The following is a 20,849-nucleotide window of genomic DNA, read 5'->3' as shown; positions in this document are numbered from 1 at the left end:
TCAAAGGCAATACGGCAACACATCCAGCCCACAGAATTATTCCAAGTTATCCAATCAGGGAAAGATTTTAGTAACTGCATAGATTTTTTATCAATGAGTTCCTCAATCTTCAACCAAGCCGAAGTACACGGTTCTTCCATGGCGACGGTTTTCTTCTGCCAGATGGTTAAACGTAAAAATTTCCTTTGAAAGAAAATCTGCTAACCCGACTGTTAGACAAGTTTGGAAAACCTTATGTGTGGAGTTCTATTTTTTCTTTTGGGTTTAGCAGAGAGTTGTTCGGTATGTTGCAAGTGTCAATAACAGAGTTGTGAAGTGAACCGGCTTCTGCTTGTAAACTTTTGTACGTGATGTCCTCAAAGACAAGAGCCATGCCATAGCAACCGTTTGTAGGAAGAAGCACAATTTTCCAGTTAAAGCTCCCGCTGTGTGTTTACATAAAAAAAAAAAAAAAAGCTGCAAGCAGCCTTGAACGGGTCCTTGCTACTTGCGGGACTCCAACGGTTAAGAAGTAGGCAGGGCTGTTAACGACGCGGGTGTGTGCCGGGCAAAAAAAAGCGGAAGCGGCCTGGCAGTGGATGGCCATCCGAGTAAAAGCCTTGCGCCTCCTTTCTCCCTGACACAGCAAAAAAATTGTCATTGTGAACAGCAGCATCCAGCTCCTGCTCAATCTCCTCCTCTCCTGTGACTGAGAGGAGCGTCTGCACCGCGGTGCTGTGGAGCGCACTGACATTTCAATAAACCGACTTAACAAAACAACCAGCGTGCTCAAAGGTGTATGTAAACAACAACGGGAGGGTTTACAGCCAACGAAATAGATGCACTGAGAAATAAGTTTGATAAATGCACAATATACCACACACTATCCATTCAGCACATTTGCCTTTACAGAGATGAAATATCAAGCATGCCTCCCAGATGATGGAAAATACTGGGAGTAGTATGTAATTGTTAATTAATGTACAACATGCAAAGTGATTTACTGCCTCTGTCTTTCAACCACCCATCTCAAGGTATTGCAAACTGACTCAGCTTTTAGCAGAGATCCAGCTGTTATTGTTGTGTGAGGCATTTCCACAGCTGGCTCACCGTGACTTTCATTTGTTAACTCTATTATAAGATATTTCCTGTGCTGTACGAGAAATTATGATATTGTAATCAATCATCTCCAATCTACATTTCAATATATATGCTGTAGGGCAACTCCAAAATATTGGCAAGAGAAATTTATCATTTCGTCCTTCGAATGATCCAACTTCACATTTGTGTTTGGGAGGGAGCTCGGCACTGTAGCCAATCACTGCACCACAAGCAAACCAACATAGAAGCAATACTTTCCCAGCAGATTGTTCTCGTGTAAACAGGGTGTAAAATATGCATAATATCCTCCTGTTTCTGCATGATGTCACTCACGGTCAGTAAATCAGCAACAATCTATTCAGTGAGCATGGAATTTAGCATGACTTCTACATACTAAATCAGGCCCTTAGAGTTTATAGCATGACAACATCCAGGTCTCTTATATTCTGAAACATAGACAGTCTCTCAACATCAAACCACACGTCTTGATTACTTCATGTTTTGACTGATTTGACAACTCGTACGACCCAGAAGTGCAGATGGATTTCTTCAGGTTCGCAGTGCCAAACATTAGGCCGAACGTCTGACAGGATGTCAACAGTTCAGAGCCAAGCCAAGCTTAAAGCTGATGGAAATGTCAAAACAGAGAACTTTTGGTTGTTTCTCACCACATTCATTCACAAAATAGAGGAAACTGTTAAAGTGACATGGGACAGAAAGAACGGTAAAAAGATCTACACGCTGGACACTGTGAGATCTTGCGTGTCCAAACAATCTTATCTGAAAGCAGATATTTAAGTGTGATTAATGAGTGATCTGTTGTCTCAGCTCTTATCACCATAGGGGAGTGTTTTATGTCAACATGAGGCTGACCCAGTTTTCTCCGTATTAAAAAATGGAAATGTAAATCATTGTGGTTATTTAGAGGTGTGTAGTCAGTTGTATGAGAATCATAAATGTTTTGGATGAAGCGCCATGGAGACGAAACACCACGGTAAATGATCACTTTTTATGACGTATGCCATCTTCTGAAAACAATCACAAAGCCTATCTTTCATAATATCCTACTTTTTCCAAACCCACAGATCCAAAGACGTTTACCCAGCAGACATGTTGTTGAAGGAATCATTTTCTACTTTCACACAGAATGCAAACACATAGCAGTGAAAAGAAAAATACAAAACTGTTATATGTGCTCAGCTTTTGCACTGCAAATAAAAACATCACAGAAGTTGAGTTCCTACTCCCTCCGAAACAGCACTAGTATGCTTGAAAGACGTCTTCACAGACATCTTTAAATATGTTAGGAACTTGTGCATACACACTGTTAGAGCCAACAACTTTTTTTAGCAATATCAAAATATGTGGTACTAAAGGATTTTTCTATTTCTATACCTCATAAAGTATAATGTGCCACAAGTTCTTACTTTGTTTTGTTGGATAAGAAGGACACAAATAATATGACTGGGTGATGTTGAGTATTGACTTCCTGCTCACTTATCTGAACTTTTAATCAACATTTGTTGCAAATTCACACCCTCAATAAACAAATTAAAAATATTTTCAGTATATATTGATTATTTGTCAAGCACATGATGTATGTACTGTAACTACCATCCCCCTTGTATTCCTCTCCTGTCACCACTGACTGGGATATGGCATATACCTCTCATCACTCCAAGACAGAAACATTAGGCTTGGATTTTTATAAGACAACCGTGCTATCACAGACAACCAGCACGTCAGACATTTTCAGCAAGTGAAATTAGAAAAAGTGGCGTAGGCACTGCACATTGCATTTTCTAAAAAGTAAACAGCCATATAATCTAAATAAATCTGACTATTGTAATCCTTTTTATTGTACCCTGGATGTTTTACTAGCCACACTGGACCTTTATTAAACATGAGCAATGAAAATGAAGACATGTACAAACAAAGATAATTAAATCTTCCAAGTCATTTTGGCTCAATTCAGTCCAACAAAAAGTCATTTTTCCACTGCAGTCAATTGTGTGTCTATGACGTGTGAAGTGTCCCTCAGTTACTCCTTTGCTCCCACTGTCGTTGACGCAAACAGAAAATATGCGGTCGCACATGTACTGTAAATGAAACGCTGCTAACACCTGGAAAAACAGACATCATAAGTGAGGGGATCAAACACCACAAACTATCAGGCCTCATCGTCTTCACTAATCCACACTGTCTAAACATCTTCACCAGGCACATTACTGAAGACACACTGTTCCATCAAGTTTACATCCTAATGAGGTTGTTTCACAATATTTGCATCATTCCATCAGACCACGGTGTGAGTTTTACAGCAGAATTGAAACACCAGAGATTCTAGGAGGCAGCGAGCCAGTGAGGTTGGGCCGTGACTCTGGGAACGTTTGGTTAGGAATTTCCACTTTATGTAGTGAGAAACAAAGCTGGATTCAGCACACCATTTGGATACTTTTCCATGTATGGCGGTTATGGTTTGTAAGTCTGACACTTGAAATGCAACACCCACAGTTGACACTTCTATGTGGGCAGAGTCCTTTAGGTCATAATGGAATATATTCAAGTGCAACAGTGATGTGTCAGAAAAACCCTCGTGTTTCATATGGGAACTTTAGAAAATGTTCTGACAAGACAGCAATTTATCCCAAGTTTTGTACCCAGGGTGCAATTTTCCTTGGGGACATGAAAAGATTTCCCTGCACATGCATATTGTTCCTTTTGCTGAAGCGACGTCTAATTTTAGAAAGGGAAAAACTTTATCCTAATCGTGACTAATGCTACTTCACCAGGAGATGATAAAACACACGTCTTTGCAAGTGGCCGGCTTGAGGACGGTTTTATACCAAAACAAGTGAGTTACAAATAAAGTCAACATTTTTGCATCAAAGCCACAGTTTCTCAAAGGCTGACTTTCGCTGTCCTTACTCTACATACAGCAATTCCACATTTTCACTACAAAATATAGTATTTCAGGCTGAAAGCTGGTGCTACATAACTATATGATGGTTGTTGAAAATTACTGTCATTTGTGAAACTGCCTGTGGGACGCTGCACTTGAATAAGAATGTAGAAGGAAAATTGCACCCCTGCATTGGACCCCCCACCCCTACCCACCTCCAACACACACACACACACACACACACACACACACACACACACACACACACACACACACACACACACACACACGCACACACCCTCACTTTCACCTCCAGAGTTAGGAAATCATACTGATCCAGGGATCCCACTTGTTTTCATAAATCTCTCCAAACATGACCAATCCCCACCTTGTGACAGCATGAATGACTCTCTGGTTGCAACATGCATATGTATCACACATACCACCTGGCTGTTCCTGGTCACACAGGAATGAGGCCAGCATAGGTCAGCGGCGTGAAACAACCCTGCTGAGGACTTTCCAACACTCCTACTGTAGCTCTGGGAACGTCACCGCCGACATCTGTTTCAGCATCTGAGGAACTCGCGCACACACTTCAGCTCTGACAGGCATAATAAAGAAATGATATAGTTTTGTTTCAATTTGCAGTCGCTTTCTTGGGTTATAAGAGCCCTGCAGCTGTAACTTTGGCGTAAAGATAACACAGTTAAAACATACGGAGCCCATAAGTATCAGGAGGTGGAAGCCGCCAACGTTTCCACCTTTATTCCACCAGGCTCATATTTAACTCACCAACCACACCAGCTTCAAAGCTGTATATGTCAGATTTTCTGAAGGCAGGAAGGCAGGAAGGCGAAAGGCGCATCGATTGAGCGCAAATATGACAGTTCATAGCGCTGGCAGTTCTGGTATTTCAACCGTACCTAATAGTTATGCTGACTGCATTTGTGTTTAATTCATTTGAAACAATGTCATTAACTTTATTTCAATACCTTTTCCATTTTGTCCGATTGCCATGTCAGGTTTATGCTGAAGCCATTAGAGAGCATAGAAAGTCTCTGACAATTTGTGAGACATATGCTGAATAAATTTTCTATTTCTTGCTTTGCTTTGGTTTGCTTTGAAACTGCAAATTGAAGTTAGGGCTGTACCAGATAAACTTCATGGGATAATCCAAGCGAGTTGAATTTTCCGGCGTGGGCTGATGAAATATTTCTGCTGTACAACAAAAGTGCGACGAGGGGTGACAATACAGAAAACAGAACTGTTCTCTGAAGGTTTGTTGGAGAAATCTTGTGTTAATGCCTTTTTCAGTACCTCTACACCCGATGTCCAACAGAAAAATCATTAAAGACTTATTCGATGAAAACGTGTTTGGGAAATACTGAAATAGTTTTCTTTGATGTCATTTACATGCATCTGCAGGCTGGTGTTTAGATTGAATGGATTGGCACGCAGAACACAAGCGAAGCCGTTTGATAGACGGATTGCTATGACCTACACGGCCAGGGGTCGCCCACAGCACTGAGCGGAGATGGGGGGACCAGATGGCCAGTTAGGGTGAAAAGCAGATGGGGTAAAATTCCATCAGCAGCTAAATAACCTATTCAAACTCCTGGTCAGCAAACCATTGCTTAATGCCACGCTCCTGATTTAATTCCACATAGTTTCAATGATTTTCCTACAAAGATATCTGTTATAGGTATATTACCCAAAGTGGCACACAGCAAGAAGCTGATTAATTCTTCAGAAAAGTACAGGCCGGTCTCCGAGGAAGATAAATACTGTAGAAAATACACACAACAATTGTAAATCAGTACATAAGTCAGGATTTTCACTAGACTTGCTTGACATGACAGATTCAAATAAACGGAAAAAAAAATGCAATCGTGTAGATTGGTGGAAAACTTAGACAACACAAATCTGCTGAAGTTGGCAAGGTGCACCCAACAAACATTTAATATTGAGTATTTATGATATCAACATAACCTCAAGTTCAACCTTTCTCTGTATTTTGCCCTGACATAATCAAACTGCACACTGAATTCAACAACTTTTCTGATAATAATCTTTGAAAAACCACTGCAATGAACCATACAATCAACTACTTTCTTCTTTTTCTTTGTCTCTGTTATTATTTTAAATGAAACGTTCAGGTTTTTCAGCTCCTAACAACATTACATCTCACTGTTCATTTAAAAACAGCATAAACATTGTGTGAAAACATTTATCAATTATTAAAACTATGTTTATAAGTTGACACAGAGAGACAATAAACACATTGCAGGATACACAAAGCTGCATCAACACCTTCTGAAACACGAGTTTTCAAAAAGGACCAACTTGGGTTTCAATATTTTCTATATCAAATGTGAAATTAGCTTTTCCTATTAATCATGACTACTATACTGAAATATATCAGATATAACCTAAAGCAAGTCTCAGTAACATCCTGAGCAAATTTAATTTGATTATGAATTTTTTTGAATATCCATCTTACTTTAAACACTGCGCTTTCAAGACATAACAGGAGGGGTGAGTCAGGTGTCAAATTACCAGCACTACAAGTTGCACTGTGGCTGACTGACTGACTTTGTGAAAAGACAGGCTTTCTGGGACCTGGCAACTTCAACCTTCAAACAGATGAACAGCAAACAAAATGCTATTTGATGTTGCCTCGTTAAAGATCTGCATTCACAGGTTACTACACAAGACACTATCGCTTCAATACCATGTGTGGTTGTCGTAGATAATGTTCCAAAAATGCTCACAGCAAAGTCGCGCGTCTTTCCTCACAGACTATTCGGTAAAGCTGGAACTGCCAGCCGGCAAGTTTACAAAGTCTGACGGCTCCTGAACAACAACAGAATGTGACTGAAGCCAAGCCTGTCAGAAGTTAGAGGGGAAGATGTGGACAGAAGCTGGCCTCTGGCTGGCAGCTGTTAGCCTAAACCAGAACTCTATATTGGTATATGTTGCAATAATTTTAAGGTTGTTTCTTAGAGACACAATGGAATAAGTGAGATTTCCTCTCTTGTAGCCAGAACCACCTACCTGATTCTCCAGGCGGGCTGCAGCACGCAGTCACGGAAAGTTATGGCTGCTTGAACTGTAATGGTCTGGTACTGCAGGTCTCAGATGATTCAGCTAGTCTCAGTTGTGCAGATATTTATTCTAAACAGGTTTTGAGTCTGATTGTTCTGGATGTTCACCCTGTATTTTGTAATACCTTTGCAGATGTATGTAGGACATTGAATAGTATCTATTTTATTATCCTAAGGGATTCTACTGTGCTGATCTTTTTTTTTTTGCTTTCACTGGCCCAAGACTTCTTTAGACATGAGCTCTGTATTGTAAACACGAATCCAGAGAGGAATCATTCCCAAATGTTTGCCACGTTCTTTGTGAGGTCAGCATAATTGCAAACCATTTCTCTCCTCTCCTCTTCTCCACAACTGGCTCCATTCAAACAAAGCATATTTCTAACTTCTCTTACGGTTGACCAAAGAGTAAAAATGCAGCAAACAATTGGGAAAAAGGCATGCAATTAGTCATAATCAGGAAAGAAATTCTCCTTGAACTCATGTAGAGAGAGTGGTTGTTTCAGAATTGTGGCTGTAAGTTGGTCATCATTGTTCAATAATGGAGCTTGAATTAATGATCCAGAAGGAGAGGGTTGTTTCTGCTTATCCTGCACGCTGATCAATCCAAGTAAAATAGTGTTTCCAGTAAACTGCAACACTGTGTGTGTGCTAGAATAGTGTGAAATCACAGCTCAGAAGCCCCTAATCAGTAAAGTTGGAAGACTTCAGCATCCAGCACACGTCCCTTTAGAGGTGAGGAGTAGCCTTCAGCTGACCCCTGTCATTACGCCGTCGTACAACCGTCCTGCAGCTCGCCTGCTGGTTTAATCAAAGAGGACATCAGCAAGTAAAGGCAGTTAAAGCTTCATGAAACAACCACCCAGTCATTGAAGGCCGTAAGATGAAGTTGAGTGAGAGAAGAATTTAGTGAAATTTGAGTTATATCTTCACTGCAGATACATTAAGATTTTAAGATTCAAGCTTCTTTGAGATGTTGAATCTCATCAACTTAAGCTTAAGACAAAAAGGCTGAATCGTTACCTGACTTTTTCAATGAAACCAATGATAGTTTGGAGTGTTGTATCACCTGTTGAAGGTGACACCTTATAGTGAGACCAACCAGTCTTTCATTCTCTGTCTGACTGTGCAGTCTCCATGTTGTTCCTGGGCCGTTGTGGATTTTCTTACCGTCCTTTGCTGGGCGATCACGCTTGTTTGATTGATTGCGTGACTCTACATAACTGTGAGACTGCGGGTGGGAGTTTGTTGAGGCAAATTGGCATGTATAGAGTGGGCCCTGGGCTTCATCCAACGTCCTCCAAGATTGTCTGCAGCAATCGTGAAGGACGGATCGACGGATAGGAGAAAAAAGGTGGATATATGGTTGTAAAGGTTGTAAAGCCACTCATACAGTGGCGTAGAAGGTGAAGTGTAAAACCTAACAATTCAATGACATCTGAGGACATTTTATATTCCATGCTGATACATTGCTTTAGGACACTGAACAGTATTCAGTCAGAATTGTCATTATTTATTGCATAAATTCTGACTAAAAACTAATGCCTGTGCAGCCAAAAATTCCAGCCTTGTACAGTACTGTCCACAAACGCTTACTATTATGATAACTCACTCACTTCCACTTGGATGCACTTAAAATATGACAGCAGGTCTCATATATCATTATTGACAGCACCAAACAGGAAAAGGAAGATCTGTTTGATCTGAATTCACACAGCGAAAGGATCCGATGCTTTAACGGCAGCTGTGGCAAAAGAAAAGGCATTCATTAGTCTTTCCTATAGTTTATCTCCTGGGAGTTTGAGAATGCCTGCATCTCACTCTCCAGCTCCAGACAGGCAGCTGTTTCTGCATCGAATTTCCAAAACGTTCACGCTCAACCTGGAGTCCACTAATGGGCTACCAATGATCATCCATCTCCTTCAGCATGATTGATTGGGCCTTGTCACTTACCACAAGAGGCCCTTGACGCATGCTCTAAAAGGGTCTATGAGGAGTTTATTTAGACTTTCAATACCAGTGTCCCACAGAGATCATGGTGACACTGGAATTGACTGAGCTTCATTTAACAACGTTGAATGCTACAGTTGAGTTTATTTTACTGCAACAAAACAAAACCACTTATGACCAGTGAGTGATTTCTAAAGAGATGACCAATATTTACAGTGAAAACTGATTTTGTGTAATGAAGACAGAATAAGCTTCTCTGAATGCTCTATCCACTTAAAAACTCACAAAACACCACAAGTCAGCATGTCCACTAATCTTCTAAAGATGTGAATGTGTTCCTTTATCTGGCTCTCCTTCCTGCTTTTTCCCCATCCGACGATCTGTAAATCAGCCGTGTTTGGACGCTTAATGGCTCTCAACCTTTGGCCTCTGCAACAGAGTCCAGTGTCCAAGTGTTTAGTCTCAGTGAGGCAGATTAGGAGGTAAAAAAAAAGTCAGGCAAAACAAGGAGACGCTGCTGCAGTTTCCACACAGACGTGCTTTATACCTGAGAGCCAGTGATTAGAGACCTAATCTGCTGCTATGGTGGTCCTGCAAGAGCTAGAGCAAGCACAATTGCACGCACAGTGGCAGTGCTGATCCATTTTGAGAAATGCTACTGACAATGCCTGTTTGTAAATAGTATAAAAACTAACATGTCAGACTTTTACACATAGCAGATTTGCAGGTATGAACCGATCGTTGTAAATGAATAAAACGTTAGAAAAAATGAAGTTGAAGTATACAATCAAATTCTACTGTGACTTCGTAAATTGCCAAAATACACAGGTATAATATACAGGCACACACTACCACACACAGTGGAGCTAGCTGGTAAATAGCTGGTAAGACCTGCGAGCAATAAACAGAGTCTAGTGAAAAGTAAAGCTTAGCTTTGCTTTCTCTCTGAACACCCAGTAAGGCTCTTCACACGTCATAATCATTGCATTCGGGAACTTGTGATTGATCCCAAAGTCAATTTTGAAATCACAAACGTGATATTTATGTCATCCTGGCATAAAAATATGTATCGCCTAAAAGATACCGTGTAAAACGAGGGAGTCTGGAATACTAAACAAAAGTCTTGAGAGGAAACTGAGCATTTTCAAAATTCAATAAATCAAACACAAAATGTTTTAAATAAAATCTGGGTCAATGGATATGCATTTCAAATTCAGAAGAGATTATAAGAATAGTTAATGTTCCATAACAGCTTCATGCGAAAGTGCAGTTAAAATGAAGTACAGAATAAAATTTCTCCCTCCTGCTACTACTCAATTTTAACCCTTGTTATTCTCACATGAGTAGAGCGGCTCTCTTATTTGGCAGTACCACCACATGTTCTTTGATTCCTCTATTTAGTAAACGTGACTTATGTACTTTGGGGTAACACGACTGAAGCATTACTTTCCATAATGTGCAGTAATACATCTCTGTGGCTGTTTTGGTTTTTCTGTGCTAAATGCCCCTGAACTGACATCTGTATACAATCAGCTCCATCATCATCTCCGAACTGTGGGAATCCTCAACTAAAAACAAAAATTACCAGCTCATTGTTGAGCTAGATGAATGTCTTCCCTTCATTCTCCCAAAAAATTGTGATATGCAGTTAATTTTTTGGCATTTCCTCCAAACATGACTTCACTCTAGATCAAAATGTTTGGCCAACAACTCAAACACAGGCACCGTATCATTAGCCCGACTCAGCATAAAGACAGTCTAAAAATGCAGTCAATGCAGATTTATTCATTACCACAAATGTTGAAACGGTCAGTTTTTGATGCAGTTTTTTTCTACCAACTATCCTGATGCACATTATATAGAGGCCCAACTACCAACACAAGGGGATCCAGGAGCGAGGCCGGAGTAATGGGAGGCATAAGGAGTGTATGAAATGACTCCTCTAACCAGCTCAGTGTGAGAAGAAGGGAAGCATGCTAGGAATATTTTCCGACATAGTTGTGCAGGGATGGGAAAGTGGAGACTTGGTTGGGTAACAGAGGTATACGCCTGGGAGAATTTTGGTTTCCAAGCATCTAAAATGATAGTCATTTGTAATAAAAAACTGTTTGGACACAATTATGATAGCTGTGGTTTCACAGCTAATCGAAAGCATCAGAGGAGGTAGAATAAATGAAGCCATCCCCGAGTAAAGCAAAACTGAGGCTTGACTACAGACACATGAAAGGGAGTATAAAACTCCATTTCTATTTCTGATTGGTATCTTTATCCGGCAGATGCAATTGAAAGGATTTTTGAAGCTGCATTTCCTCATTGAACCACGCTATTAACTGCTGGAATTTGGCTATATTGTTGGGATTTCTAGGCACTTTCTGGCAAAGCCTGACACCAAAATATGTAAGAATAGTTGGCTACTGAGGTGTGTAAAAGTAAACTGAATACAGCGACTGCAAAGAACAAAAAAAGACAAACTCTGTTGCGAACATGTCTGTTGTGTACCCACAATAGCTCATTGATGTAAGCTGGTTAGAGCAGATTACTGGATTACACGTATCCATTTAGTTTTTAAAGGAGTCAGTAATTATAGTTGTAACAGCAGTAAAGGAGCTTAAGAGCCCACGAAGGACAGTTTGACCAGGGTGGTCTCTCTTTCTCTCTCTCTCTCTCTCTCTCTCTCTTTCTCTCTCTCTCTCTCTCTCTCTCTCTCATCATTTTTAGTGGAGTGAAAACAAACCCAACTCCTATAACCACCTGAAAAAGGTTAAATGCCAGATCTGCGATCCAAGTAAAACAGAACACAGCCCTGAACGAAGCACAGAGCAACAAGGCAAAGTCAACGTTTATTAGAGACTGTTCATGGAGTTTTACTGTCAGATAGCGAAAGACCTCATGAAGCTCTTTGAGGGAAACCAGATAATAGTAGAGGTGCGTGTGTGAAGGAGAGTGAAAGTGTGTTTACGGTCAGAGATGAGAAATGAGACCAGTGAATGTGTGTGTGCCCGGAGCAGAGCCAGATTCACTCAAGGTGAACCCTGAACTGAATTCAGCAGCTTAGAGTGGTTTGCCTTGTTAAACCAAACTGCTGCTCAGAGGGTGACCACAACCTGACTTTGGTTCACATTTTACGGCATCACCAGTTCCAGTGCAGCATAAACTTGCTTTAGGAGTCCCTGAGCGTCTGGTTTTCTCACAATATATCTGATCATTTGACACTATGAGGCTGACATGCTTGAAGATCTACATGGTTATGTTTACCAGATAAACACAGCCTTAGGAGCAACAGTGGCTACAATGTACATTATATTTAAGTCGGAAAAATAAAAACTGGACTAACCAAGAAAAGCATTTTTGGCTCTGTCTCTGTTCAGTATACTCTTTAAAAGAATTCTTAACTTGATGTAACCAGTTCGAACACCACTTAGCCTTGCAAGGCCTTTTTGAAAATGATGTGAAGCACAGGTCTGTGATGATAATGACAAAGCACAGGTACAGATGATTCATAGCAACAAAAAAAAAAAAAAGAGAAATCTGAAGGATGACAGAGTATAGCCTTCATCAGCATTTTTAATTTAAAGACTGCATGTTCTGCACACAGATATGGAAGAACAGGGAACACTTTTGCCACTTACAGCAGTTATATGCACTGAGATGCTGTCAGACCTATAGCTATTCTGAAACCAATCTGAAAATAGAGCAGTATGCAACACAGGTGCAACAATGAACTAAACAAGTGGACAGATTGTGCACACAAGGTGTCTACGGAACCCTCCCTCCATTACAATGTATCATCAAGATCCTACTTTGACCATGATGCCTGGGAAGTTCTTGTGTCTTTCTTATAAAACCTTACAAATGGCAGATTACAGCACTGATATTGGAGAATTAAAAAAACAAACAAAAAAACCCCATTTACTTTCAGTTTTCTGGCAGCATGCTTTGTGGTTTAGAACCAAAGATCTGGGTTGGATTGCGTGATGCTTTAGCTTCCTCCCATAATCGTGCTTGTTAATTGGTGACTCTGAATTGGTACGAGTGTGTGCTTGAGTAATCATCTGTCTGTCTAGCCTGGTGCACTGGTGACCTGTTCAGGGTCCAACCTATCCTTTTGCAAAGTGTGAGCTGGTGGAAGCCAAAGCTCTTCTAAACCCCTGAATGAAAAGTTTCCAGAAGATAAATGAAAGAAAGGATTATCACACGTATGGATAAGACTCAAAATACTAGACTCAAGTCTGCCTGATTAAATTGGTTCATGTCTCCATTGAACATTGACTTCATGTGCATTCTGTACACCAGTGGGTGGTCAACTCATCAATATTGATCTACCTGTGGAGAGCATTGGCAGTGCAGGTAGATTGCATGTCGAATTGTAAAATATTCTGACATACAAATGGGTCTGCTCTGAAAAGTTCTATGCAAACATTTAAAGAAGTGCAAACTGATTTCTATTCCGGTTTTCTGATTGTTGACCTACAGCATCGCCTCTTAAAAAATAGATGACGTTATCACAGCTGATGACTTTATCCGGAAAATAATAGGTCATGGTTTATGGAGTTCATCAAACCTCATCACATCTGCATTTTGTAATCAACATTCCCAAACTTTCTCAAATAAGCCTAAAAATAAGTCTGTGAGATATTTTGACCTACTGGCACACACCTGTTACTGGATATTTTGTTCCAGTTGAGTCAATGTGAGAAAAGCAAATTTGGCAGACACTAAGCGCAGCAACAAAACTAATAAAACAACCGATTCTATAAACATCCCAATAACTGAGTGCTGGTGTGTGATTAACCAAAAACCAGAGAGGGGAAAACCAGATCAGCTTTCTTTTGTATGATGAAACTGTAACTGGGTTTATTCGCTTGGGAAAAGCAACATTTCTTAGTTCAAGAGGGAAGAAAAATATTACTCACCTTGGTCTCCTGAATATGAGGCCGTACTGCTGGCAGGCCAGGCCCACGGTGGGGGTGTAAATGATAGGCATGAACCTTTCAATGTCTGACATCAGCAGCCGGTAGAAGAGCTTCTCATTGCGATCCTGGAGCCCCATCAGGAACACATATCTGGGAGTGACAAGGAGGATCAGGCAGGGAAGCACAGCATGTTAATCTTTACCATATTGAGGACCGATACCTGCTGAACAAAAGAATGGATGATTGAAATTAGATGTTAAATTCCGGGTGTTTGTGTGAGAGATGTACCCAGGACACCCATGGAATTGAGTGTGTGTCTATAAAAATACGGCAAGATATGGATAAATACCACAAGGTCAACTGAGTACAGGAGCATGCTTCAAATAACATGGAAAGAAGAAGAAGAAGAAAATAACTCCTCTTTGATATACAATGATAATTCATAAAGACATTTCCAAATGACTGAGAAAATACACTGAAAACAAATCAACTCCCAGATAGCCTACACACGGTCTTTGTTCTGACCGGGGATCACCCGCAAAACTTAAGGTTTGCGCATTACGCAAATTATGCAAGTTTAGCCAAAAAGAGTTCTATTCGTAATCAGAGAAGTTTCCATAAAGCCAAAAGCACAAGGTGCTTCTTGTTGAGGGGATAAAAGCGTGCAGGCCTCTCTGCTATAGGTTAGGACACAACAGCTGCACAATACAGGGAAGTGGCAGAAGTTCTCCAAGAGAGCTGCTTTCACTTTAGAGAAGCTATTACCATCTGCCACATGCAATGTATCACAAGAGGGGCTTCAGTGTGCAGGTGAAATTAATTTAGCATTGGATCCATTCTTTGCTTTCGACTCCAAAGTGTTTATTTTTCTCGGCTTAAGGTTCTCTTACAACCCTTTTCCTGGACTCCTTTTAGTTATATGGAAAACTGCTTAAGACACGGAGATGTGATTAATCTGTGCCTACTTTGATGGTGCATGTAAAAACTCTATCGGCAAAGGAAAACAAGGTCTATGCCCATTTCATGAATCAATGCCAGAATGCTGAGCGGGTGTCAATACAAAATGTAAACTTAAAAAAAAAAAAAAAAAAGCTTTACAAACTCAGTGAGAAAAGGTTCCAACTACTACACTACAGTGTATGTGTGAACGATACTTTAAAGATCATGGTCATGTAAGGGTCATGAAACCTCATTTATTTGGATCAGGGGAAACTAAACTAAACATATAATTTGGCTGAATGGGTGTTTACAGCGTAAGAAATGTGTGGCAACTTTTTATTTAAAACATGGATGTTGAAGGGGAAACAAAAAACAGGAAATATTCTGCTGTGCAATTTGATCCGAGGATGTTAACCTCCTCCAGGAGGTCACAGAGACAAACGTAAGCCACAAACACACAGCTTGCGTGACTTTGAGTCAAGATTTTGGAAATTCTATGAAAACAAAACAGTGTGAGTAAAGCACAGGATTCTGAACTATCAGAAAAAAACAATAAATATTCCTCTTTGATACACGCATGTTGGATTTAGTGAAATCACACATCAGCTTTGATGTGCCCCAACACAAATCAGTGTTTGGTATATAAATTTATAGAAACACTAAAATTGCATTAATATTACATTTACTTTAACAAGGAAAGTGCAATTAAGTGAGTGCAGTATAGATAATTTTGTGGCATCTAGTGGTGAGACGGCAGACTACAATCAACTGATTACCACACTCTTCGTCGTTGCGGTACAAGTGGGTGACAAGACATTTTTCCTCCCCTGAGAGGATTGACTGGTGTGATCTGGAGAAAGGATGCCTGTGTGTTAGTCCAGGTAATGCAGGGTGGGACATATCCTAATGTCTGCTGCCTTCCAGGGAGACAAATCGCTTCTCTAAAAGCAAGACTTTGGTTTGTTCAAGGATACTGTACAAACATGGCTCTATGAGAAAGGAGCTGCTGCTGATCTAGATATGAAGGGTTGATTGTCAGATAGCAAAAGCATGTTCACCACATACACAACGTAACATCTTTTAAAAGGTATTTCAATTGACACACAGTAAGCAAATTTAATGAAGTAATGGGAGACTTGAGAAAAGCCCCAAAAATAAACCAATTTATCGTGCAAGAATAAAAATTTTCAAATTGAAATACTAGATTCTCTCTTCTTTAATATGTTTTTATATTCTGATTACAATGGAGATAAACTGTAAGTGAGAACGGATGATCTCATCAGGAATACTTCCTCATCAGAGACCTTTGCACAACATCCTTTCACAGGCAGAGTGAACTTGTGTTTTGACAAGTAAACCGATCTTCCTGTCTAAAATTGGTCAAGTGAAACTTTAATAATGGAAAACTAAGGAAATAAATTAAACACTGAGTCATTGTGTTGCCAGCTGGCTTTAGGATAGATCTACAAATTACATTTTGATGGCTTTATTATCAGTCAGCAGACCAAATTTAAAGATGAATCCTTGCACATGACAGCGATGTACTGTTTCCTGACTTCCTGCCTGCAAACAGTAAAGAGTTCTCTCTCCATTTTTCACCGTAAAAGGCGTGAACACTGCTGCCCACGCCCAGGAAACAGGAATATTTACAGTACACATGGCTTTCTAAAGCAGTATCCCTGCTGACTAACTGAGTGCACTACTTCCTTTAAAGTCGAGAACTCGATCTGTCTCAGTCTTAATCTATCTTCACATGAGTGATCAAGCAGTTTTCCCTTCGAAACATTCAATTCAAGCTTGTCACTGACTTCTAGTAACCTCAATGGATGTGGCCGTTTCCCTCCAGCTTATAAGTGCAGTATTTTATTTGGCTTAGCCTCTGAACATCCATTTCCTCCGTTGACGGCACAGTCGCAGCGGGTACGCAAGTCACTCCATCATGTGCGTTGCTTCTCACTTGGTCGCGAAAAGCTAAAAACCAGGACAGACTCCACGGACATAAAAAAAAGCGAGAGTCCAGAAAGCTCATTAAAAGTAGAATGAGAAGTTGTGTAAGTTTTGAATTATGTCTAGAAAATATAATAAACAACAAGCGTCTTGCAGTGAATACCAAAGAAGGGGCTGTGAGTTGAGCAGCAGACTGTATGTAAACACACCCGGGCCGAGCAGCGGCAGGGAAACAGCAGTTATGAGGACACGAGACTGAAGCTCGGGCGCACTCCAGTCTCCAGAGACGGACCGAAAATGACACTGACAGGGCATGGGAATGTCAACAACAAGCTGCGATGACTGTTTTTAGATAGCAGTGCTGTTACTTTGCTATGGTGGAAGAAACTTGCTGGACCTGGTTGACCCTGAACACTGACTCACAGGCGTAACTCGCTCATCCTTGACAGAAAGATTTGACAGCCGATGGAACGGCTAAAGGTGCGATATCGCAAACAAATATTACTGAACATAGTTCAGTGAATATAATTCAGAACAGTCATTGCACCTGATTACAAAACGCCAGTTTAAATGTTAGCAGGTGGTATATTTGCTTCATTATACTAACTGAAGTTTTAATGGAGTGTGAAGTCTGGCTGGTTGCTGTGGAGGTTATGAAAACAAGAAGAAGAAGATGTGAGAAGGACAAATGGAAGGAAAAGCAACAGAAATGTGTGTGGAGGTTTATTAAGTAGAATCTATTATGTTAGGAGATGAGAGGCCTAAGTGCTACTCTTTTTATTTTGTTTGGAGGTCGTCTATATGCAAGATCCCGCAGCATGCTGTGAGGCCATGGGAGGCCGTGTCATAAAGAGGGGCTACATGCCCTCACAATCCCTGGAGTAAGAAATACAACTTTACTAATGGTTACTAATACTCTCCTTGTCCTTGTATGAGAAGATTTAATACAGTGGATATGAGTCAACAAGCAAAGCCTGGGTGTCTATATTATTGGCACCAACACCTCGAAACCCAATAGAAAAGCTCCCAGCATCTCAAGATGCACAATGAAAAGAGGTTGAGAGATTCTCTTGGGCATCAGCAGAAACTCACTTTTTCCAGTGGCTGCAGACAGGAAGGAGGTGTTCAGTCATTGTAAATAGATTGTGAAAATGTGAGTCTCACCTGTCCAGACTGTCTGTCTTCATGTCATAGTTCTTGAGCACTCGGAGCAGCTGGACTTCCTGGCTGACGAAACATGGAGGCAGGAGTCCATGGATCCCCAGCTGCAGACGCTCCTCCAGGGTGAAAGCCAGGCCCTACAAACACACACCAGACATCATGGACATTTAATCTCAATCAGAATAACACTGACGCTAAAGTCCAGACTGAGCAAAAGCTACATGTTACACTTAAGAGCGCATTGTTCAGAACGGTAACTACAAGAGTCATTCGACCAATCATTGTGTCCGTGCTGGTGTCTGGGGGGGGGAGGTGGAATACATTTATATTTATCTGTTACGTCATATAGCCACACTAGTAGGAATGTGTTTACTCCTGGAGTAATGAATAAATAAAAATCTGTCTTTTGTAATGAAATTATTGGTTAACCTAATTAGGTAGGTGGGGATGCAAAATAAGGTAGAAGCATATCTTCAGGAATCCATTAGCACCAACAGCTGGGAAAGGAGGGTTGAACAGACATCCAGGTCGACATATAAATTTGATTCAAACATTTCTGCAATGAGATGCTCAGCGCCCATCTAAAAGGTCTGTCTCACTAGAAATATTAGTGTGGATTATATAAACTTAAATAGTCAATTTTCTAATAAGTTCAGATGCACAATGCTTGTCCCAAGGAACTTGGGGAGTTTTTAGTGTTTTTTTTCCAAGCAACAGCATCAAAAAATAGAAAGAAACTTCCCTTTGAAAAAAAAAACCAATAATATGTTAAAATAGATATAAACTCATGAGTATACCAACTTTTTGAAAAGCACCAACCAAGTGTTAATATCTCAACGATTGAAATCTATATGTCCGCGCTATAAAGACCAATACTCTAGATATTCATTCATAATCACATTTTTCTGTGGCAAGTAAAAAGCTGGAATAAACATAGGAGAAAAAAAAAAAACATTCACTGCAGATGCTGAACAGCTTTTCTGGGTTTTTGACATCTGACTCCCGGTGGCTGACAGGTCAAAATAACACAACAGTGTGGAATTCTCTTAATGAATCTCAGTGGAGCTGTGAGAACAGTGTAGCCTCACACCTCTGAATTGTAGATTTCAAAGTTTTTACAACAGAAAGATTCAGTTATCTCTGGTTATTGGAAGATATCTCTCCCTCTATTCAGACACGTTGTGACCTCTAAAAAGACAATCGGGATGTATAGTGATTTAAAACAATGTTCAAATTATGTTCAAAATAGGAGTGAAACCTCCAGCATGAAAAATATTTTGTTTCCTTTGCAAATACGGTTTATCTTGGCATTTTGTTGGAAACGAGCGAATATTAAAAGAAAATACTGAACAGTCCTCTGTGGTCTTACATTCCTATGTGATGAGCGGTGGCCTGTCAGACGTGTTGTGGGAGTGTTTGCTCTCCGAGGGGCTCCCTGTCAGCCGCTCGGCCTTCAGAGAGGCCGCAGCCGGCTCACATTGTGCTGTGATGTCCGCTGTCACCAACGCACAACCTCAAAAACTCGCACCACAAGGCCTAGACTAATAACCAGTTTCCCTTTGACCTCTGCTTACACTTTCATCTCGCTCACCTCTGACCTGAGACTTTGAATCCAGAAAAAAATGTGCACACGTGCAGTGTCAAGGTTGAAACCCAGAGGAGCCTGACCTCTGACTGGAAGGGTCATTCTCAAGAGGAGACAATGATTTGACTCAGAGGAGATGTTTCACCTCAAAGTGACACAAGAGCGAGGCAGCAGCCACAGCACATCTCTTTTGATGTGAAAGGGGGGGTGTGTGTGTCCCCAAAGCACCCGGAGCGAGCGTCAAGTCCAGGTCGCAAACCGAGGCGACATTCTCCACTGTTCTCTGCAAGTGAGGCATGACACGGCGGGTACTCTCAACCCTTTTTTCTAGTCGTGGACGTGCAGCGACCCGGTGAAACCCCAGCCTCCACATGCCAGCTACTGTTGCTGGTTATTAAGACCGAGTGTAAATGTTTGGGATCCCATCCACGCCTGCTCGGCCCCTGGGCCGCTGCCATCTGTGGCCCTTTCAGCGCCTCCGTTGGCACTTCCTGTGTATATGGTCGATTTAAAACACTTGCAGAGGTTGCAATAAAGTGTAGTTGTTCACACTGCACATTAACCTTTGACAGGGCATTCACTGAAGCACGTGCACATATTGAAGGATGTTTCAACACTTCATTTCCTGTTTTTGTGATTATATATTAAAATCACCTAATATGTGGTATTTATTTGCTATGAAAATGTTGTGTGACGTGAAACAGACCAAAATCAGGCACCATTTACAGATTAAATCATTCAGCAAATGAGACATTTTTCTCCTTTATTTCAGGAAGGATTTGTTTGTCACAGTCTATAAACCAGTAAGTGCTACTTTTAACTTAAACGTAACTATGATGAGTTACCTGCAACAGCAGCATCCATGAGTCTACTTGGCACAATAGACTCTAGAAGGCTGACACCCAATCACTTTCTGTTGCTTGGACCAAGCATGGTGTAATTTATTTATTTTTTTTACTTTTTCTTTATTATGTTCAAATAAAAAGATAGAATCTGGCATGCTGGTTATAAAACACAAGAAGATATGATTAAGTTACAACATAAAGGGTTAATAGAAGTAGAAAAGCATACGACTCAGCATCAGGCACGTGGAATTTGGTGAGCCTGCGGTCAGACGAGGCAGCAGCGCCGACCGCAGACGCACGTCCAGATCTTGTTAGAGTTCCTTTAACAGATGAAAAAATGCTGAGACCCCGACACTGTTGCTTTCAGATTTAATCGCATTATCTTGTGACTGGAGCAAAAACAAGCCATTTCCCTTCTGGCAGGAC

General features: G+C 40.7%; 1 protein-coding gene across 1 annotated transcript in view; it reads right to left on the bottom strand.

The window, feature by feature from the left end:
* The window catches only part of me1 (malic enzyme 1, NADP(+)-dependent, cytosolic), a 98,621-nt gene that overhangs the window by 44,926 nt on the left and 32,846 nt on the right, over positions 1-20,849 (bottom strand). Inside the window, exons 2-3 of the mRNA XM_080471652.1 lie at positions 17,997-18,130; positions 13,947-14,096 (exon numbers count right to left, since the gene is read on the bottom strand). Of these exons, the coding sequence (XP_080327778.1) occupies positions 13,947-14,096; positions 17,997-18,130 (284 nt within the window). The remainder of the gene's footprint in view (positions 1-13,946; positions 14,097-17,996; positions 18,131-20,849) is intronic.

The sequence above is a fragment of the Lipophrys pholis genome, assembly GCF_963383615.2.
Source record: "Lipophrys pholis genome assembly, chromosome: 9".
In the NCBI taxonomy this organism is placed as follows: Eukaryota; Metazoa; Chordata; class Actinopteri; order Blenniiformes; family Blenniidae; genus Lipophrys; species Lipophrys pholis.
This window is presented reverse-complemented; position numbering and strand designations above follow the sequence as displayed.